The following is a 23,703-nucleotide window of genomic DNA, read 5'->3' as shown; positions in this document are numbered from 1 at the left end:
GTAGATAGGAAACAACACCACCATTCTCAGACCCCAAGGGCAAAGTTCCCAGACTGGTCAGGAACCCTGAAGAAAACAGTGCAGCCTATGGAGTAGCCTATGCTTTCTGTACCTTTCAGATATAAAACAGGGAAGAGGAAAAGGTTCTAAATGCTCTTTCTACTGACAGATTCTGGTGATCTGTCAGTTCTGCTTTATCCAGATCAAACACTCTCCCTCGCAGAACTAGAGTATCAGCAGCAATCACAATGCCAATTATCATTTACTGAGCACTTAGAATATTCCTGGCTTCATGCCAAGTACTACACACACAGTTTCTCATTTCATCCTTATGGCAGTTCCACAATCTGGACAACAACCCTATGAAGACTGTAAGCCTTCAAAACAATTCAGGTAAGAGTCTATGAAGGAATAAAATCCATATCAAGTATAACCGGAATTGCCGCAGGAGGGAAGTAGTATAAAAGGTGAAGGATGTAATTTTCAAATTTTCCATCAAAGCAACTGTCTAGGAGTCCAATCCTTTATCGTAACAGGGAAGCCAGGAAGTCCAGAACTCAAGCTTGTTTCCAGTCCTAAACATACTACTTCCAGCCACCTAGTGCATGCTCTCTACTCTGTGGGGGCTTTCTGTTTCCACACAGGGAGTTAAGCGTGCTCAAGCGTGATGCCTTAAGATTTCTTTGAGATAGAGAACTAGAGAGTAGAAGTTGGGTGGATGTGTGCGTGTGTGTACACGTGTGTGTTTGTTTGGGGGGGTGAACAACTGAGGAGTGCAAAGGTATGACATTATTAATCTCTACCACTTAATAAATGCTGTGTGCCAGGGGCTTTATGTACATTACCTCATTTAATCCTTACAACAACTCTATGAAAGACAATGCTATTATTTTTATGTCTAAAGATAAGGAAATAAGGCTCAAAGAGAGTAACTATTATACCCAAGGTCATGGAATGAGGAAATGGCGGAATGAGGATTCAAACCCAGGTCTGTCAGACTCCAAAGACTACATTCTTACCCACCAAGCAACACTGACTCTCCTTTGGATAGGAATGGAGCTGAATTGGTTGGGAGGAAAGATTAAGTATGATCAAGATGTTCCTGAAAAGAGAAACTGGTTCCATTTATGAACTTGAGTTTAGAGCAGTGTTCCAACTGGGGACTATGTTGCCCCCAGGGGAAATCTGGCAGTGTCTGGAAACATTTTTGATGGCCACAATTTGGGGAATGCTACTGGCATCTACTGGGTATAGGTCAGGGATGCTGCTGAACACCCTATGCACAAGACAGCCCCCCACAACAAATAATGATCTGGCCCAAATATCAATCAATGATGCTGAAGTTGAGAAAACCTAACTTAGAAAGACTTCGTGGGTATACTAATCTAGCCCCTATGATCAGCTGGAGGCAGACGAAGGAATAAAGAATATGGGAACACTGACAAAATCAAAGTACATTAGAGCCTAAATTATGTCTCATTTTGGATGCAGAATGTTTTAAATTAGCTTCACCTTATTCTGAACCTAACAATACTTCCCATAAATTTTACCAGGATAATACCCTTCATACTTTCTATACAGAAGAAACAATATTTAACAACCAACGGCATTTAAAAGCCTTTCTAAGTAATTCAGACAGACCCCCGGCTTTCCAGGTTGATTAAGAAGTGGAAAAGAGGCATCTGTTATCCCAGGTGAAGTGTATAGGAGGCTCCTTTTTTTCTCTTCTTTTGCCTGACCCTGACCATGGGATTCAAAAGCTTAGTGAACAGTTACAAAAGTGAATGCTTTTTCTTTTTTTAAAGTGATTTCCTATTTAATGAAGGTGCATGATAAAGAGGAAACACTATGAATAAACATGAGATAAAAAAGAGGTCAAAGAATAGTGCCACCAAGTCAACAAATGAAGTAACAAAAATCAAAAACGTACGTTGTTCCTTTTCCCTAAAAAAACTTAAAGAACTGTCATGTTAAAAGAGAGTAAAACACTACTTTGTCTAAGAAACTCTACATTCTTCAGGGTAAGCTCCACTTCTTTTGTGTTCTCTTTTCACAGTGGAGAAATATGTCACATACACAATGGTGGTTTTACAAAGTGGTTGCCCAAATGACTGAGTGACACTGAATCTCTCTTCTGGGTAAATATGGAAGAAGCATTATTAGTGCCTTACAGCTCAAGAGAAATCTGAGGAACCCAGAAGCTGAAGCTTAAATAAGTGATGCCAAAACAACTGGGAAAATAGGAAATTCAAGATAGGACTTAGAGAAATATGTATGTATATAAAGATATACATATATAAAATATTTATATTTATAAATATATATTTATAGTCAAGATAGGACTTAGAGAAATATATATGTATATAAAGATATACATATATAAAATATTTATATTTATAAATATATATTTATAGTCAAGATAGGACTTAGAGAAATATGTATGTATATAAAGATATACATATATAAAATATTTATATTTATAAATATATATTTATAGTCAAGATAGGACTTAGAGAAAGTTAAGGTAGGACTTATATATATCTATATAAATATATAAATATATGTGTTTCTACATATCTATGTCTTAGACAAAGCTGTACATATATGTATATGTATAGTAAGTGTACAGATAGATATACATATACATACATCTACATATAGATAGTGAGGCAAATACAAACTATGGGGAAAAATCAAAAAATCTAAATTCTCAATTCTACTTTACTTCAAAAACTAAATATTGAATTCATGTATTTAGCTCTGCTCCCTATGATGGCCACACTAAAATAATAGAAAAAAAAAGGTTTTAAAATTATCTTTTAGGTATAAACTGAGCAAAACTAAAAGAATAAAAGCAGAAGCTGAAAAGCAGATGGGCAGGTAGTAACTGATCTACTTGAGTCCTAAACCAAAACTAGAGTGAGCCAAGAAGCAATCAGATTTAGATCACAGAAGCCCAAAAAGAAAGAAGTGGCAGTGGGATTAAGGTAAAGCTAAACACCGAAGAAGCTATCAAAAGTCTGAGAACAGTGAGACCCCACATCCCCTCTCCCACTGCAGTGAAAGACTACATGAGAGGTTTATTTTATGAGAGAGTGTCCATGGACTAGGGGATACAAGGTTTCGCTGAGGATGGGGTATACTGAACTTCAACAGGAGGATTAGCTGAAAAGTCTATGTTAAATGTTGAGATGGTCCAGGCCTCTTTACAACTCAGCCCCCAGACATGAGTGGGAGATCAAAAGTGTGTTCTCTTGGCAATATGACCATCCAAGTTAAGAGACCTAGAAATACTGATGTTGGAGCTTCCACAAGGACACAGCCCACTTAGAACACCCTATTGTGAAGGCCACAGCTGATACACAATCTTTTAGTGCCTCACTTTAAAGTGTGAACAGGCAGCAAAGGATGATCAGGCATTTAAAGGAAATGTCTAATATGAAAGACCAAGACTAAAACTAGCAATTTAGAAGAAATATTATACAGCAAGAAGTTTGAAAACAGTCTTTCAATAATAGCCCTGGACAGCTAAACGAGAGAAAAAATGATACTGCCTCATTAAACAAGAGTTGGATGGAACCAAAAAGGGAACATGTAGAGAACAAGAAGAGATTTCTTGGCAATTAAGATTCAATTTAAGTATCTCTTCAAAGATCCTGACTTCATCCCTGTCCTCTGTGCAGACATGTAAATGAGTTCTTGTCACTTCACTTTTCACTTGATGCTTTACTTTTCTGTCTCTCCCTATCAAAACGAAATGCCTTGAGTTTAGGAACATCTCTTATTTGTTCTTGTCTCCCTAGTGCCTATGCCAGGGTCAAATAAGCAAGTAGAGTTGAGGGACTATTAAGTGCCATTGTTTCAAGGGAACAGATGCTAAATACCAGTCTGAAATAGCTCTGCCAGCAAACAGCTGCTGCTCCAAGCCAAGGGGATATATATTCAGGGGGAGTACAGAAGCATAAGGCAGATAACATCAGCTTGAGAGTGTCCCAATGTTTCTTCTTTCTCAATTCTAGAGTTTCCTTGACTCTTCACACTCAGCCAATCCACATTGGCTTCAGTGCCTCCATGTATACTCCTTCCTGTGGGGGGTTGCTGGGTTTTTCCAGACACGACCTCTGAGTACAATTGAGGCAGAGAATCTCAGAGTTCTTTGGGAAGCAGTGTGTCCTGACTTCAAAGGCATTATCAGTGCATGAGTCAGAAAATGAAAACCACTTATGCCATGGCTTACATACTAGCCAGCTCATTACTAGGGGAGAAACACGTGGAGAAGAATGCTTGCTAGGATTGCTCTCTGAATAGCAGCTGTGGGAAGCCGTCTCTGGCACAGAATGCCAAGTCAGGGAAATCAAAGGCCTTTCAGGCAGAAAAGAGGAAGGTGCAGAGGGGCAGCTGGCCACTTAGAGTGGCATTCTGGGCCTCCTGCCCAAAGGCATCTTTATTTGGGAACACCTGGACTGTGCTCCTTGGATCATCAAGGTTCGAAAGTACTAAAATTACCAACCCTTGGATAACTAGTCCCCTAAAAAGAAGTATTCATGGGCATTAGGGGCAGATGTGAAGTAACAATGACACTGAAAAGACTGGGTGGGTTTCTTACATCCTTTGTTTCCTTTTTCCAGTGCCCCCAAAGAAATTCTATTGCCTACAATGTCATTGAAATGAGAGGCCCTTTCCTGCCTTCCTGACAAGCAAATAATGGGAAAGCTACTTATAAGAAACTCATACGGGTCGGGCATGGTGGCTTACACCTGTAATCCCAGCACTTTGGGAGGCTGAGGTGAGTGGATCAACTGAGGTCAGGAGTTCGAGACCAGCCTGGCCAACATGGTGAAACCCTGTCTCTACATAAAAAAATAAAATACAAAAATTAGCCAGGCATGGTGGTGCACACCTATAATCCCAGCTACTCAGGAGGCTGAGGCAGAAGACTCACTTGAAACTGGGAGGCGGAGGTTGCAGTGAGCCAAGATGACACCACTGCACTCCAGCCTGGGCAACGAGAGTGAAACTCCATCTCAAAAAAAAAAAAAAAAAGAAAAGAAAGAAACTCTCCCTTGTTCTCTTGACTCCTCAAGGTGTGCATGCAGCAAGTAGCTTCCCAAAGCTAGCATGTAACAGTCCCAGCTTTCCACCTGATAAAACCACTGTCCCATGCAAGGTGACCAATTACCCTTTTTAACCAAGAACTTTTCAAGTTTCAGCATTGAAAGTTTCATTTTCCAGGAAACTCTTCAGCAGTAGCAAACAGGGACAGCAGTCACCCTAATCCCCTGGCGCATTATTCAGACCAGTCCTAAACTTACCTTAAACTCCAGAAGAAATAATTCTGTTCTCTGAATTTTCTTTCTCTCTCTCTCTCTCTCTCTTTCTTTCTTTCTTCCCTTTCTTCATTTCCTTCTCTCTCTCTTTCTTTTTCTTTGACAGAGTCTCACTCTGTTGCCCAGGCTAGAATGCAGGGGCATGATCTCAGATCACTGCAACCTCCCCCTCCCCATACAAATAATTCTGCTGCCTCGGCTTTCCAAGTAGGTGGGATTACAGGCACCCACTACTAGGCCCAGCTAATTTTTCTATTTTTAGTAGAGACGGGGTTTCACCATTTTGGCCAAGCTGTTCTCGAACTCCTGACCTCAGGTGATCCACCTGCCCAGCCTCCCAAAGTGCTGGAGTTACAGGAATGAGCCACTATGCCCAGCTATTCTCTGAACTTTCTAATTGACTACAGAATCTGGAAACCTACTTGATCCTTAGCCATAGTCTAGTATTTCAGGAAGTATAATTCCCCCAACTACTCCACCCACCAGGATATAGAAACACCAGTGCATGGAGTGTATGTAGACACCAAGGTCATAGAGGTCTGGGGTATCCAAGTTCATACAGCAAGTAGTTAAGGCAGGGGTAGAATCTAGGTTGTCTAATTCAGAAGACTCTGGTTACTACACCAGCATTTCTCGATCTTGGTATATTGACACTGTGGGTCAGATAATTCTTTGTTGTGGGGGGCTGTCTTGTGCACTGAGGATTTTAGCAGCATCCCTGGCCTCTAGATCATTAGATGCCAGTAGCACCTTCTACTCCTCCAGTTGTGACAATCAAAAATGTCTTCAGACATTGCCGAAATGTCCCTTGGGATAAAATTCCCTCTGCTTAAAACTCCATCTGGACCAGAATGCTCAGACCTCTCTGAAACTTCCTAATGTACTCTAATCTTTTTTTCCTCTTTCCACTGCCTGCTACAGGAAAACATCACATTTTAATTTTGGCCTTTAATACATTATGAGGATGTATTCCAATTTACCTCTTGGCAGGGGACACCACACTCAGGCAATTCTCAGTTTGAACATCAATGGGAAGATGTTATGCTGTTGACTGTGGCCTCAAAATGGCCAGTAAAGCAGTTGGCCAATATTGGGCTGTCTTAAGTCTGCAGTTAGAGGTAGCAGGCCGGCCCTCTGCAGACCAGAGAAATAAGTTCCAGGGTTTTTTTCCTCACTACAACACAGCTTATGCTATCTCACCTATTTTGTTTTAAAGCACAGCACATGAAGAGTCATAGGACTCTGGGTAAAAGCTAACAGATCCTTAGACACTAGTCTTCTGCTGCCTTGAGTCCCACTGCAAAGTGGCAAGGTTTGTTGGTTATCCAATCTACTCCTCCCCAGAAACAGCTGCAAATAGTACAAGGTCAAGATACTTACAGGAAATAAAGGAATTTATATAATTACTACATGTGTCACTTTCTATCTTAGGGAATTCTCTGCCAGGAGAAAGGAGTAATAGCTCTTCTTGGTGCTGAGAAAATGCTCTAAAAGAGCAGAAGTAAAGCATTAAAAAGACAGAGTTCAGGAAACCCATCCAGTCTGAAAATGGTTAACATCGATGTGTTTATGTTCTTAAAAACTCTTAACTTCATTTGAGAGAAATGAAAACTTGGGAGCTGAACCAAAGGTACCATCTATCTATACTTGGCTTCAGAGCAGAAGAGTCACAAACTAGAAATTCAAAACAAACTGAACATCACTGGAGACAAGTCAAATGACTACTCTACCCTATTTACTTGCTTAAGAGTTGCCATGACAATATGGCCACACCTAGGCTTCTGGATCAGCAACATGGAATTCTCTGATCCCAAACGCCTGTCACACATGTCACCACTGCCTGTACTTTCTGTGAATCAAAAAAAAGGAAAGGAAAGGAAGGAAAAGGAAAGAAAACGGAGAAAGAAAAAAATGCAGCAAATAAGCAAGTAAACACCAGAAATCAATTATCACCTCCAAACAGGATGGAGAAACCCTAGAAAATGACACAGAAGGCTGGCACATCCACGCTGGAGAAGGGGCCTTTGAAAGGCATGAGCTGTACAACTTAAGTATTCCCTGTATAAAAACAGGAATTTTCTTGGTGTGTATGTGTGTGAGTGCGTGTTTGTTTTCATTATAATTAGAAAAACATGGCTGGGGAACCACTACCACCACCTCTCTGTGCATGAATTAACACACACCAGCCACAGGCATCACGTGCCTGAAGCACCAGTCATCTCAGAACAGATTGTGTTCTCTTCTCCAAGCCCGCAGCCTGTCTCGTCACTGAGGTTTGGCTGTGTAAAACTCCAAGAAGCCAATGCAAAGCTCTTTCTGCCGGAACTGGTCCCTCTTATTAGGGGCATTTAGGACTCCGTGCTGCCCTCTAGAGCATTTGTTCTAGTCTCAAAGCAGATCAATCCAAGATCTGATGTAAAAGCTACAACGATAAAGTCTTTCTGACAGGCACATATTAATAGTGCAATGCAGGCTATGTTCCTTGCTGTTAGATTCAGGGTCCCTTGTTTGCTGCTAATGGGGTCCGTTGTGCCAGTGACCTAGACTTTGGCTGGTCTCTAGCAATTATGCGCCAAATAAAGTCAGGGTGAGCTTGCACAGCTGAGGAAAAAACTTATTTTGAGGAAGTATTTTTTGACTCATTCAGTTTTGAAAAGATGAGTGTGAAAAAAGAAGATGGGTGGGGTCACCCCCAGTGGGGACCATGCACTTGTCCTCAACCTCAGTTCAGTTCTGCGCTGACGTACTGGCTGCAAGCTGCCAAATGCTGCTTCCTTCTGCTTACTAAAGAGCCAAGCAACCCATCTGATTTACCGAGTAGAGCTCGTTCAGGACCTTCATCAAATCATCTTGGAGCTGCTGGCCGACTTCTTTACTCTGCAAGGAAAGTGAAATGAAGGTTAATTGGGAAACAGAAGAGAGAGGAGGGAGCAATGAAGGCAAAAGCCACACTGGCTCTACAAATAACCCAGACTCAATTAAGGCCCATTATTTAACCCAGCAAATCAGATAACCATTCCAATCAGACCCAATTATGGTCAGATTACTCAAAGAGTTTTAATAAAATGAAATGTGCCCTTTCTATAGCCTAGCAAAGGCAATTGTGTGGAGGGAAAAAGGGTGGTAGCCTTTGATTTTTATACTGGGCCCCAAAGAGGAGGCCTGAAAGCCACATCCTACCTAGCAACTTTTGTTAGGTGGAACACGGTTTCTCAGATACTTGCAGTCAAGCATTCCAGAAGATTTCAAAGGAAAGCAAGATGTGTAATAGGAAAAAGTATGTAAACATCCAGGGACTTCTAAGTCCCTACCTAAATAGAAAGCTCCAAGCAGGATGGAACTATATTTCTTACTTGCTTTATTTCTACCCAAAATTCCCAAGGCAGTGCTATCTCAATATTGACTGCTGAGAGATTAGCTGTTATTAGATGCTGATCATATATGTTAAGGGGTCTCCAATTAGTTAATCCTGAGAAGTGGTGGCTCCTGAGTTCCTTGCTGCTGCCACCCAGGGCTGACATCTAACCATATATCTAGTGAGCCTGAGCATTTTAAAAACTGTTTATCAGTCATTTTCATTTTTCTTTTATGATCTGTCAATTTTCTATTAAGGTATTCATTATGGAATATAACCTATGTGTGACCCCTGTCGTGAGTAGGCATGAATTTTTATACCCGATAGTGGGGAAAGGGGTAGAAGGAGCCCTAAATTAGCAATCACAAGATTCTCTTTCTATTCCTGGCTCCTGCATTACCAAAGAGACAACTCTGGACAACCTGGTTAACCTCTCTGGCCCTCTATTTTCCCTTCTATAAAATGAAAACCTTCAGCTAAAAAACATTTCTAAGGTCCTTTTCCACCTCTGCCATTCTATGATTCTACATGATCTTCTGCCTGGCTTCTAGAGTTCATATCAGCTTCAAACATCACTCTGGTTAATGTACAGCTGGTTGGCTCAGAAGATGAGTAAGTTCTCCTTGGGGACCCAGATACTCTACAAAATGGACCAGTTCAGGGGCATCTTGCCAGTCTTAAATTTATCATTTCCAGGGTCTCTCATTCAATGACCTCAACTGCTAGAAGAAGCCACAAGAGGGAATGCCTTTCATCTATGATCTCACATACTAGCCTCTCCTTCCCATTGAGAGGAAAGCTGAGCTCAACTGAAGCAACAGAGGCCCAAGGAGATGAAGTGAGGCAACATGACTCACCTCCAGCCCCAGAGTCAGCAATAGGGTCAGGAAGTGACCATGAGTATCACTTCCTACAGCCCTGCCCTCCTGCCTCTGGGCCAGCTCCTCCTGCCAGCTTCCTATCCTTTCTTAACTCCTCCTTATGTTTGAATCGCAGAGGTTAAAGGAGACCGCTCCTATCCTCTACCTTGTTGCTTACTCACGACTTAAATAACTTAGCCCCAGAGTGGGAATGGGGGAAGAAGAAGAGGGAAAAGTGTAACGAAAAAAAATGGCAATTAAGCCCAGGCAGATGTTTCCTTTCATGTCCTGATTAGCTGGGAGGACCACTCAACTATTATCCCTGTTTATTTGAACAGGCTGCTCAAGTGATCTGACTTACCGCTCCCTCTGGCTGAGGGTTGGGCTGGGAATACATGTGTAGTGAGCCCACTTAAAATGTACAATACAGCCTCTAGCAATCAGGAGAAATTCTGACACAAGGCCAGAGGCAGGAAATTGCCAGTGTCTCCCTTTTCACAGATGATAAAAGGCCATTAATTCATTCTCTGTTTCAGAAACCTTAACTGTGTGCCTTTGGGGAAAAGCGTGGCCCCAAGAAGGGCTTCCGTGCTGGCCACTACAGCAGGGTTGACAGAGCTAGTAAGCCACAAGGGGGCCCCCACCCAAAGACAAGGGGACATTTATTCCTGGGAACAACAAAACCTGATGAGGTGGAGTATGTGACAATGAAGACTGTAGAGCTTTTCCATTCTCTATAAAAAGCCAAGGGGTTTCTAGACAGGGAAGAAAAAGAGAATTACAGAGCAGTCTTTGTGTACTAACATACAGCCTGGATCTCTTTCCTTTAAAATTTCTTGGAAGAAAATGAGTCATCTAAACATTGCAGGAAACCAAATAGAAGTTGGGGGGAAAAATCACTTTGGGCAAAGTTTTTCTTTTAAATGTTTGCATAGTAATCTTTGCCCAGGAAAAAAAAAGATGCCTAAATTTAGAATAGAGATGTGGCACAGTTAACAATGCTGGTTCTATGGGATGGGAAGTGTGATGGTGCACTCAGGCTGAGCTCTCTTATTTTGAAACTTACCACAATGTGTTTCACGGGGCCTCCACTCTGATGGCTGCCAAGGAGGGGCTGATCGGAAGACAATGAGATTGCAACAGCTCCTACCAGTTGTATGCTTACAAACTGGGTAGGAAAGCTTCCTTTTCCGACAGATAACAGCATTGGAAACAGGACTGAAATGCACAGTGTCATCTCATCTCTCCAAGACAAGGCTGCAATGTTTCAAAGCCTTCTTGCTCACAGAAGGGATGTAACAGCAGAAATGTATGGAAACATGAGACTCCTAGGCATCTGGGATGCCTGGCCACTGGGTTGGTCACTCCTCCTTGGACCTCATTAAATCAGTACATTTCCAAAGCTTGGATGGGTTTGTCTATTAGCGTTTCCCCAAGAACACAAATTATGAAAGAGGTTTCAGACCTGTTCTCAACAGGTAGGTTACTTGTTACTGATTCTCTAATTATTCAGATCAGCACTCATGTGCTTTCCCAGTTGGGGGTGGGACTATTGTTTATTGATTATCTATATTTCAAAGCTGTATTTTTTGACAGGCACAAAATTACTCCCTATTTGTATGAAAGAAGAAAAAATAAGAGGAAGGCATGTCTCTGCCATGTGGTGAGGGCTAATTTCAGCCCCATCCCAAGGCTGAGTCTGTGAGCAGGTAGAAACAGTAGAGTCATTTAGTTCTCTGTCATTTAGCCTGTGTCAGCAGTTTTCCAACAAAGAATCCAGTTTTCAAGGGCACATATCTACCCCACAACCACTAGTATCCCCTCCTCACCCTAAAGATTGTTCCGAGTCCAATTGTTAAAAAAAAGTCCAGTTTAAAACTGAATATACATGACAGATTTCAGAGGAAAGGAGCATGACCCCGTAACAAACTCTGGCAGCAGGAGAGGCACCACCATACATAAGGTGGTGGTTTCAGGGGCACTCACTCACCACTTCAAAGAGGCCAAGTTTCATGAGCCGGCGCTTTGCCTGAAATGCTTTTGGTGGGGAACAAAGGTCTAAAAGGAATGACTGTTTGGTAGCAGGGCCAGTGCTAGGTGATGGTGGGCATTGTGTCTGGTTCTCTCCCTCACCTAACTTGGACCACCAAAATAGGTGGTACAGTGTGAAGCTGTATGCCAAGGCTTTGGGGGTTCAGAGGGCGATGATCCAGCAGGTCAGAACTCAGAAATGACGTCTAGATTTCCCTTCCACCACACTACCTGCATATATGCAAGCAGGGCTCTTTCTGTTCAGCATTCATTCATGTGTTAGGATACCATGTGATGGCTCTGAGAAAGACTGAGCTCCAGTTAGGACCTTATGCTATGGGAAATCCAAGGATGTATAAAACACAAATATATTGAAGTGCAAAACTTTTATAGAGAGGTGGGCTAGGAGATGCCACAATAGGGACACCAGAGGTGTCCTTCTGAAGACAGGTAGAGTAGGATGGTCAAAAAGTACATTTTTTATTGCAATACAGCAAAATATGTGCCTATAATAAAAGTACTTATGTGCTGTGCATTCTGATATTTCCTATTCTTTTATCTTCCTTCCCTCCCTCCCTTCTCTCTCTCACTTTCTTTCTTTCTCTCCCTTTCCTTCTCTCTCTCTTTTCCTTCTCTTTCCTTTCTTTCTTTCTTTTTTCTTTCTTTCTTCTCTTTCTCTCTCTCTCTCTTTCTTTATTTCTTTCGAGGCTGGATCATGCAGTGGCATAATCATAGCTCATTGCAGCCTTGAACTCTTGGGCTCAAGTGTCAAGAATCCCCCTCCCTCAGCCTCCCATGTAGGTGGGACTACAAATGTGTAGCACCATGCTGGCTAATTTTTTACATTTTTATAGACATGGGGTCTCACTATGTTGCTCAGGCTGGTCTCAAACAATCCTCCTGCCTTGGCCTCCAAAGGAGCTGGTACTACAGGCATGCCACCATGCTTGGCTAGTTTTTAAAAATTGTTTTTAGAGATAGAGTCTTGCAATGCTGTCCAAGCTGGTCTCAAACTCCTGGCCTAAAGGTCCCCCCACCTCAGCCTCTTGAGTAGCTGGGATTATATTCTTGAGTGACTGTGCCTGGCATTTTCTATTTTTTTTATGTAGGATATAACTCACTACATTTATTTTACACCTCATTAATAAGTCATTATACACAGGTTTAAAAAGACTAGATACATACAAAAGTCTGCAATTGAGGAATTAATAAAGAAAATAGTGGTTTAAGGACTGGAGCCCACTAATTTATTTAGACAGGAGCTAAAATAACTTGCCCTCTCGAGGTGGCTGATCGGATGTTTCAAAGCAAGTTCAATTACTGAATTCTGGCAAGGAAGAAATGGCTGGATTTTAGGGACTGAGCAATAAAGAGTCCATCAGCAAATATTTATAGAACATCTATTAAGTGTCAGGCACTTGTGGTCTGAATGCAAAACAGAAAGTTTAAAAGTTTACAATCTGCTGAGAAATATGGACATTAATCTGACACCTGGGCCCATCAGAATGTAATTCTTCCACTCTCAAAGATATTACTAGAAATGGAATATCTTAAGTTAGTTTTTTAGTTTAAGATCAATTTTTTTCCTATCCCAGGCAAGAGGTTTCTACACTATAACCTAACTCCACAGCAAGCTAGATACTGAATCCAGCTTACCAGAAAAAAAAAAACAAAAAACACCTGATTTCAAAAAAATCCAGCTATTACATAGTAAATTCTTTTTCTTTGAGTTTGCCTTTCTAAGTTACTAATGGATATTTCAGGTTATAATGAGCCAGCTTCGGTATTAGTGACTCCCAAAGCAGACATGTTCCAGTTTTTAAAGAACCCCTTGAGCTTGTAAGCACCATGAAAACTAATCTTACCAGAAGCTCCTTCACTCAGTAGTTAATGGATATAAACTATCCTAGTGACAAAAGTTATATTTTAAAAGAAATGTCAGAAATTTGACACAGTCTAAGCCCCAATACCTATTTCAGGATTCCTCTTCTGGAATATTAATCGTTTTCCAATTTGATTCCTGTTTAATTATCTGAAAGACTTTGTCTAAACAAACTCAAAGCAACTAAAATATGAAACCATCTAAAGCTAATGAAAGAGATAGATTTTAACTTTTTAAGCATTTTTCTGAACCCTCTGTGGTACCCAGTCCATTGTTTTGTGCACAGTGGACATAAAATAATCAGTTCCTCAATCAATGAGATCAAAGTTTAAATACTATGTCTTCACATAATGACAAGAACTAAACAATATAGCTGCATTTCATCATATAAATTATTAAAAGTGGAAACTCCATCAGAGGTTAGCCACAATGAACTCCCTTTGGTTGCGGTTCTCTGATGAGTCCTAAAACTTGTTGAAATGACTTTTCCAGGGTCACTATTCTATCAGGGACCACATGCAGTATTAAAGGAGAGCTGAACATGCAGGCTCTGGAGCAGGAATTGAATCCTACTTCTACTCCCCAACTGATGACCTTGAGTAAATTCTATTTCACTCTTTCCTTCAGCTTTCACATCTGTAAAACAGGATAGTAAGAATAGTGAGATAATCCACGTAAAGTACTTTAAACAGAATCTAGCACCTAGCCTGTTCAATAAATGTTAGCTAATATTGATATTAGAATCCAGCCCCCTCAACACCCACTCAAGTGTTCTTTCCACCGCACTATGCTGCCTCCTTATACTCTCAAACATGTTAAAAGTGTTACATGGAATTGCGAAGGTCCTGGAAACTACTTCCCAGGCAGGAGTGTAGCTGAATCCCTCCAGTGAGCTCTGTGGGCCCAAAGGGAAGAAGGTTCTCTGTTTTTCCTTATGCCTGCTGTTGCATAATCTTTTTCCTCCCCAGTTTCAGTAAGAATCAAATGATTCTATAAGAAATAATTCAGCTTTCCTGAGGAAAGAAAGCAAAAATAAATAAATAAATAAATTTTTAAAAACTCCCAAAACAAAACAAAGAAAGACGATAAAAAGCGCTTCGCAGAAAGGAAGAAATGATGGGGGGGGGGGGGGGCAGAATGAAAATAAGGAGGATACAATTACCTTCTATTTCTTCAGATAGATTAAACAGAAAAGCTCTTTCTTGGCTGTACAACTAGGATATGGTATGACTGTGGTCATAAAGAAACATCCAAAGGTAGGAGCTCCCCACTACCTAGGTCACAGAATATCAAACCCACCCATCTAATTCTGGTTCAGTGAAATCCAGGACCTCTCTCCTCTAGGATACTTCTTTCTGAAAGCCATTTCCTTAAGGCTTTTCCAGAAGCTCTGGAATGTGTGAGCAGTAACACTTGATAACTCACAAGTAAAGCTAATGGCCCTGGGAGAAAATCTATTCCTTGGCATGACATGAACTCCATGGACTCAGCTTCTACCCTCTGTGAATGCTCGCTAACATCTGACCAAAGTCTCTTCTCAGCAACAGGCATACTCAGGACAAGGGTGGGAGTTCAGAGGAGTTCAGGGTGGGGTCAGAAAGAGGCTAAAGCTTCTGCTCTCCCAGTCTGAAACACAGTCCTATAACAATCTGAATGTTTCTCAATGGTTGTTCCAATCTCTTTGAATGACCTATGCTAATACTAAGAAGCTCAAAACAGCATCTTTTAAAATAAAACAGACAATCAAATCTAAGCTTTCATTTCTTAAACTACCACTGTGATCTTTTTCTTGGCACATTTCCATCTCTTACTCTTTTGGATAATGATTTGGGTGGGGGCGTAATGTCTTAGGCCCTGATCGCTCATGCCAAAGCATTTCTTGAGGTCATTCTGAAGATGAGTAATCACCCCATTTTCCAAGCAAGATACTAAAAGCACAGAATAGAAATGGTATCTAGGTGACTGTGGGTATCCTTAAGTAGACTGGGATATAAGACTGGGATAAAAGACACAAAAGCAAACAGGCAACATGAGAGCACAAATCTCTCAGCAGCTGTAAAATGAACTAAGAAGGAAAAGCAATCAATGGCTTGGAACTGGGAGAGAAAGGGGGGGGGGAAGAGCCAGAATGATAAGGTATTTGAAAACATATGCCCTCCTACAATAAGAAAATCTAGGAGCTGGGGGATGGGAAGAATGCCTGTGTGGCTCCCAGATGGCTGGGCCAGGAGGAGGCTGGAAGAACAGGAGTTAATAGAGCTCATCTGAAAGTTGGAAGTGTGAATACCAAGAGGAGGAGGGCAGCCTGGTAGGAAGTAAAGCAGTCAGCAGCACTAGTACAGGAAATGCCTGGGGCACTGGGAAAATCGCTGATTAAATATTTTTAAGAAAGAGGAACCCAGCAGCAAAGTCAATTCATCGAGAGATCTGTCTAGTTTTAGAACTCTTGGGAGTAGCCTTCAGAATCAAGAGAGGAAGAGGCTCCAGAGGGTTATGAAGATAGCATTTTCTTGACAACTCAGGTGCCAGGGTTGGACCTAAGAAGAGCACAAAGCAAACTTTGGGGGACTGAGTAGAGCCCTTTACTGACAGAAATTAGAATGCATTGCCTAGGGATTGGGATGGAGATTTGAGCCTGGATCAGCTTTCTTCAGCTACCATGGTGGTTTGCAGCCTCTTGTCTTTGTCCACAGTAAACACATGAGCAGCCATTCCCATTAGTCATGGCCCACATATAGTTGAAAAAAAAAGATCAATATTCTTGAGAGAGGGTACCTTCCCTCTTGCCAGTACCCCACTCCTATTGAAAAATCACTGAATCATGAGAAGGAGAATTCAGACTTTGGAACTGGAGCTTTCCCATCTCCAGCTCTAATTTCTCACCTAAGCTCTTCAATTTGTCCTCCCCATTTCAGGCTTAAACCTTATAAATGTTCCATGCACACTTGAAAAGAATGTGTATCTACCCACAGTTGTCAGGCACAGTATCCATACACATCATTTAGGTCAAGTTTGTTGTTTTTCAACTCTTCTGTATTTTTACTGACTTTTTTGGTCTAGTTGTTTAATCATTCACTGAGACAGGTATGTTAAATCTCTCAATGGGGCTGATGATTTATCTAGTTCCCATTTTAATTCTGTCCCATTTTTTGATTTATATATTTTAAGGCTATGTTATTAAGTATATACTTCTTCCTGGAAACTTGAGTCTTTATTAGGAAATGTCTCTCTTTATAAAGAATAATATTTTTTTTGCATTAAAATCTACCTGGTCTGGCTGAATGCAGTGGCTCATGCCTGTAATCCCAGCACCTTGCAAGGCTGAGATGGGTGGATCACTTGAGGCCAGGAGTTTGAGACCAGCCTGACTGACAAGTGAAACCCTGTCTCTATTAAAAATACAAAAATTAGCTGGGCATGGTGGTGCACACCTGTAATCCCAGCTATTCGGGAGGCTGGGTTCAACTGCTTGAACCCAGTAGGTGGAGATTCCAGTGAGCTGAAATTGCACCACTGCCCTTTAGTCTGGGGGACAGAACAAGACTTCGTCTCCAAAAAAATAAAAAAAACAAAAACAAAAACAAAAAGAGAGAAAAGAAAAGATCTACCTGGTCTGATTTTATTGCAGCTATCTTTTCTTATCACTTTGCTTTAAATCTTTCTTTATCCTTATAAAGTGTATCTGTTCTCTTACAAGCAACATACACTCCAGTTTTGCTTTTAAAAAAATCTGCCTTTAATTTGCGTAAGTCAACTTACACCTTACATTAAGGTTTAAACTCACCAACTTGTGAATTGCTATCTATTTGTCCTATCTCTTCTATGTTCCTCTTTCCTCTCCTTTTCTACCTTCTTTTTTTCTTCCATTTACAAAACATTCAGAAAATTCACTCTTGTTGGCATACAGTTCTATGTGCTTTGGCAAATGCACGGAGTTGTCTAACTACCACAATTAAGACACAGAACAGTTCCATCACCTGCCAAAAATCTCTTGTATCCTGCACCTTTGTAGTCAAACTCTCCTCTACCTTAACCACTGGAAGTCATTGATCTGTTCTGTATCTCTATAGTTTTGCCCTCACCAGAATTTTTCTTTCCTTCTTTTATTTTTTTATTAATTGAATTTGTCCCTGTCTTAGATTGGTAGAGATACTATTCTTTGAGTGGTTACCAAAAATTAACAACACATATTCTTGAATTGCCAACATCTAATACAAATTACTACTTTTACCATGTTCTGAAAATAACTTTAAACCCATTTCCCTACCCCCACACAGACACAGATTCTATTGTTGATTTAATTGTTCACACGTATATTAATTTTAGATATATTTAAAACCTCACAGAGTTGGCCTGGTGTAATGGCTCATGCCTGTAATCCCACCACTTTGGAAGGCCAAGGCAGGAGGATTACTTGAAGTCAGGAGTTCAACCAGCCTGGGCAACAGATAGACCCTCTCTATAAAAAATAAGCCAGCCATGGTGGCACACACCTCTTGTCCCAGCTGTAATACTTGGAAGGTTAAGGTGGGAGGATCATTTAAGCCTAGGAGTTCAAGGCTGCAGTGGGCTATAATTGTGTCACTGCAGTCTAGGCTGGGCAACAGAGCAAGCCTCTGTCTCTCCCACCCATACCCCTAAAAAAAGGAAAACCTCACAGATGATTATTAGTGTTGTTTTCAACTGTGATTATTCATTTAGATTTATATTATTACATACAGTTTCTGTTGCTCCTCATGCTTTACTGCATTTCTAAGCTTCTATTTGGGATCATTTTCCTTCTGCCTAAATAATGCCATTTAGTATTTCTTTTAGTGCAAGTCTGCTGGTGATCCATTTTCTCATATTTTTCTTGTCTGAGAATATCTTTAGTTTACCACTTTCAAAGGCTATTTCTTTCTACACTTAGAGTCCATCGTCACCTGCCTTCTATTGCTTTTGTTCAGAAGTCAGCTGTCAACCATGCTGTTGCTCTACTGAGGATAGTAAGTCTTTTCTACCTCTAGCTGTTTGTATTTTCTTTGTATTTGTTCTATTTGGGACTCATAATACTTCAGTCTGTGGCTTTAGGTCTTTTTTAGTTTAGGGCAATTCACAGCCATTATCTCTTCAAATATTGCTTCTATCCCATTCTCTTTGTTCTCTTCTTCTGAGACTTCAAATAGAAGCATGTTAGGCCTACTCACCATATCCCACAAGTCTCTTACGCTCTTTTCTGTATTTTCCATCCTTTTATCTCTCTGAGGTTCAGTATGCATTATTTTCTGACCTTTCAGGTCATTAATTATTTATTCAGAACTATCTAATTTGCTACTTGATCTACACATTAAATTCTTTTAATTACTGCATTTTTTGTACTAAAACTTGTTTACATTTTTAAATTATTGAGATGTAATTCACATACCATACAATTTACCACCTCAAGGTACACAATTCAGTGGTTGTTAGTATATTTGCAAGGTTGTACAACCACCACCACTATCTAAGTCCCAAACATTTCATCACACCAAAGAAAACTCAAACCTGGGAGACGGATCCAAGATGGCCGATCACTAACATCCCGGGATTGCAGCTCTCAGGGAAGGCGCGGAGAACTAGAGGACGCCACACTTTCAGACAAAGTCTGGTCGCTCACGGAGCAGGAGATCCCCCAGTGGAGGAAACACACGGGTGGCCAGCGCGAATCTCGTGGCCGGTGCAGCGGTTCTGCTGGCACCTCAGCGCGCAGCTCTCGGAGCAAAGTAAACAGGTTTGGAGGACCCGCACGGGTCCCCAGCAGGACACCAGAGCCCGGCACAGCCGCTGAGACGGCACCTCGGCGCGAGAGCGCTCAGCGCAGAGTAAACAGGACCGGTTTCCCTTCTGACCGAGGTTTGGAGCCCCGGGAAGGCAGAGTCGCCTACTACGGAAACAAGAAGGAAACCCGACAGGAGAATCCTGGGCAGAAAAGCACCATCAGTTTTAACGCCGCTGCTCTGGCCCTGGGAACTAACAACCTGGACATCCACTCAAGAGACCTAATCTGAAAGTTGGTAATTTCAAAGAGACAGGAGGATAAATTTACAATGACGGGAAGAAACCAGCGTAAAAAAGCTGAGAATACTCAAAATCAGAACGCATCTCCCTCTAAAGATGATCACAGTTCCACATCAACAATGGAACAAGGCTTGATGGAGAACGAGCGCATCCTGATGACAGAATCACTCTTCAAGGAATGGATAATAACAAACTTTGGTGAGTTAAAAGAACATGTTGTAGCCCAACGTAAAGAAACTAGGAACTTTGAAAAAAGGTTTGATGAAATTCTATTGAGAATAGACAACTTAGAGCGGAGTATGAGTGAATTAATGGAACTGAAGAATACAATACAGGAACTCCGAGAAGTATGCACAGGTTTAAACACTCGAATTGTTCAAGCAGAAGAAGGGATATCAGAGGTCAAAGTACAACTTAATGAAATAAAACGTGAAGAAAAGATTAGAGAAAAAAGGATAAAAAGGAATGAGCAAAGTCTCCAAGAAATGTGGGACTATGTGAAAAGACCAAATTTACGTTTGATAGGTGTACCTGAATGCAACGGAGAGAATGAATCCAAGCTGGAAAATACCCTTCAGGATATTATTCAGGAAAATTTTCCTAAACTAGCAAAGCAGGTCAAAATTCAACCCCAGGAAATACAGAGAACACCACAAAGATATTCCTCAAGAAGAGCAACCCCAAGGCACATAATCGTTAGATTCACCAGGGTTGAAACGAAGGAGAAAATACTAAGGGCAGCCAGAGAGAAAGGTCATGTTACCCAAAAAGGGAAGCCTATCAGACTTACAGCAGATCTCTCAGCAGAAACTCTACAAGCCAGAAGAGTGGGGGCCAATATTCAACATTCTCAAAGAATAGAACCTTCAGCCCAGAATTTCATATCCAGCCAAACTAAGCTTCACAACTGAAGGAAAAATAAAATCTTTTATGAACAAGCAAGAACTCAGAGATTTTATTACCACCAGGCCTGCTTTACAAGAGCTTCTGAAAGAAGCATTACACACAGAAAGAAACAACCAGTATTAGCCTTTCTAAAAATACACCAAAAAGTAAAGAGCACCAACATAAAGAAGAATTTACACCAACGAATGGATAAAACAGCCAGTCAATATCAAATGGCAGTAACCCTAAATTTAAATTGACTAAATCCCCCAATCAAAAGACACAGCCAAAACCCAATGGCATGTTACATCCAGACCTGTTTCACATGCAAGGATACACAAAGACTCAAAACAAAGGGATGGAGAAAGATTTACCAACCAAATGGAGAGCAAAAATAAATAATAAATAAATAAAAAGCAGGAGTTGCAATTCTCGTATTGGAGAAAATAGATTTTAAAGCAACAAAGATATAGTGGTAAAAGGATCAATGCAACAACAAGAGCTAACGATCCTAACACCCAGATAGGAGACTTAGATTCAATGAGACAGAAAATTAATAAGGATATCAAGGACTCGAACTCAGATCCGGAACAAGTAAACTTAATAAATATTCATAGAGCTCTCCACTTCAAATACACAAAATATACATTCTTGTCAATACCACATTACACCTACCCATAAGTTTAAATGAAACATTGATTGGCCATTATTAATACTCAATCTTTTTCAAAATAAAGCAATATTTCCATTTATTCTCCCTCTTTCTCTTCCTCTTTCTTCCTCTCCTTTACTTACTTTTTTTTTTTTTCTTTCCTTCTCTCAAAAAAAAAAAGAAATCAACTTGTAAACCTCTAGATCCAGGTCGGCAATGTCTCTCTCATTGCTTGATTTCCTTCCTTCCCTTCCCTGCCTCCCTCCCTCCCTCCCCGCTTCCTCCCTTCTTTCCTTCCTTCCTTCTTCCCTCCCTTCCTCCCTACAGTCCTTCTTCCCTCCCTCCCCCCTTCCTCCCTTCCTTCCTTCATCCCTTCCTTCCTCCCTACCGTCCTTCTTCCCTCCCTTCCTCTCCCCCCCCCAAAAAAAAAAAAAAGAAAACTCAAACCTGTTAGTAGTCACTCCCCATCTTCCCTTCCCCCAGCACCTGGAAACCACTAATCTACTTTCCGTCTCTATAGATTTGCATACTCTGGCTATTTACTATAAATGGAATTATATACTATGTGGCCTTTTGTTTCACTTCTTTTACTTATGTCTTCAGGGTTCATCCATATTGTAGCATATATCAGCACTTCCTTCTTTTTTATGACTAAGTACTACTCCATTGCATGGATACAGCACATTTGGCTTCAATTTTATAGGCATGCCATACTTTGTTTAGGTTTGTTCCATAAAGCACTTCATTAACATTTGGGTGGCTTCTACTTTTTGGTTATTTTGAATAATGCTGTTATGAACACTTGTGTACAAGTTCTTGTGTGAGCATGTTTTCAATTCTCTTGGGTATGCACCTAGGTGTGGAATTGCTGGGTCACGGGGTAATTCTATGCTTAAATTTTTTAGGACTTTTCAGTTTTCCACAGCATCTGCACCATTTCACAATCTCACCAGCAATGTATGAGGGTTCCGATTTCTCCACATTCTCTCCAAAACTCTTCTTTCCTTCTCTCTCTTCCTTTTTAAAATTATAGCCAACCGAGTGGTAGCGAAGTGGTAGTTCACTGTGGTTTTGATTTGCAGTACCCTAATAAATAACAGTGTCAAGAATGTGCTTGTTGGCCATTTGTATATCTTCTGTGGAGTAATGCCTATCAAGTCTTTTGCCGATTTTTAAACTGGACTGGTCACCTTTTTGTTGCTGAGTTATAAGAATTCTTTGTATGTTCTGAAATTAGACCCTTATGAGATATATGTTTTGAAAATACCTTCTCCCATTCTATAGCTGTATTTTCATTTTCTTGACAGTGTCCTTTGAAGCACGCAAGTTTTTATTTTAATGAAGTTCAATTTATTTATATTTTCTTTTGTTGCTTGTGCCTTGGTATCCTATCTAAGAAAACACTGCCTAATCCAAGGTCATGAAGACTTACACCTATATTTTCTTCTAAGAGTTTATAGTTTTAGCTCTTACATTTAAGTCTTTGATCCATTTTGAGTTGATATTTTTATTATTTCCAGGTTTGTTTTTATCATTTAATTTCATAAACATTAAACATAGCTAATTTAAAGTCTGCATCTGAGAATACCATTACTAGGATCTCCTGTGGGTCTAGCTGTTTCTCTTAGCTTTTGGTTACAGTTCTGACTTCCTCATAGGCCTAATTATTTACAACTGAGTGCCAAATATCATAATGAAAAATGATGAAAGATATATTAGGCCTAGGATGACAGTATCTTCCATAGTATCTTCCTCTAGAGAGGATTTAAATTTCTTCCTAGCCACTGGCTATCCTAAATCACCCTAATCCAATTAGAGCTTAAGGTAATGTGAAGCTAGGCTTTAGTCTCTATGAAACTGTCTTAGTCTGTTTCTGGCTTATCCGTACTTCTTAATTGTATCCCTTTGGTGTCTCAAAGCCTGGGGAATTTTACCAAGGCTACCCCTCCTCAGCCTTAAATTCCAATATTTGTCCTGCTAGCCCTACAAGTCTATTAAACACTCTGCTCAGCTTTTTGACACTCAGTAATATTTTCTGGAATGGCAGAAGCCTCTTCAAGAGAAGCAGCTCCCATGAAGCAAAAGTGTTGGTCTGAATTTGCTTCTAGAAGAGCTTCCATTTCTAGAAGCATAACTCTAAGCTTAAACTTTGAAAACAGATTGTCTTTTGTTTCTTTGTAGCCCTCACCAGGCCCAGTGCAATTCTGAATACCTAATAAGAACTGAAATATGTTTTGATGATATAATGAACAGATACTGGTGATAGTGAAGGCTTGACACACTTATGGTTTTAAGTTGTTCATTTCCCAGGACATGGTAACTGAAGTATTCTGGTAAAACAAAAGAGAAGCAAGCCTGAGGTTTTAAATATGGTTTCACATTACTTCCTTAGGGACTTTTCAAAAACCACACTCCAACAAAGAGAAAAAGGAGGCTAAATCTACCTCAAAGAACATCTCTGAAATTAGCTGAGTGATTAAGAATCCAGATACTAATCTCAGAGATCCTCTGGTGACTACCAAAAGGAGGAACTCTATAAGAAACTCTAAAAACTGGCACATATAAAAGCTCTATATGGGGCCATCTGGGGTCTGAGGAAGATTTGGGCATCTAGTTCCTGAGACATATGTGAAAATGTCAGCTTCACCAGCCACCTCAAATTCTATAACAGCACA

The 23,703-nt window shown here is 40.6% G+C and overlaps 1 protein-coding gene across 11 annotated transcripts in view; it reads right to left on the bottom strand.

Moving 5' to 3' along the window:
- SRGAP2 (SLIT-ROBO Rho GTPase activating protein 2) overlaps positions 1–23,703 on the bottom strand; it is a 271,565-nt gene that overhangs the window by 71,518 nt on the left and 176,344 nt on the right. For all 11 annotated transcript variants that reach the window (XR_013529861.1, XR_013529862.1, XM_035280593.3 and 8 more), the window contains exon 5: positions 8,142–8,204. Coding sequence is in view for 9 of the 11 variants with exons in the window: in XM_035280593.3 (XP_035136484.1) it covers positions 8,142–8,204 (63 nt within the window). In the remaining 2 variants the exon portion in view is untranslated. The remainder of the gene's footprint in view (positions 1–8,141; positions 8,205–23,703) is intronic.

Source organism: Callithrix jacchus, chromosome 19 (genome assembly GCF_049354715.1).
Source record: "Callithrix jacchus isolate 240 chromosome 19, calJac240_pri, whole genome shotgun sequence".
Taxonomy (NCBI): domain Eukaryota; kingdom Metazoa; phylum Chordata; class Mammalia; order Primates; family Cebidae; genus Callithrix; species Callithrix jacchus.
This window is presented reverse-complemented; position numbering and strand designations above follow the sequence as displayed.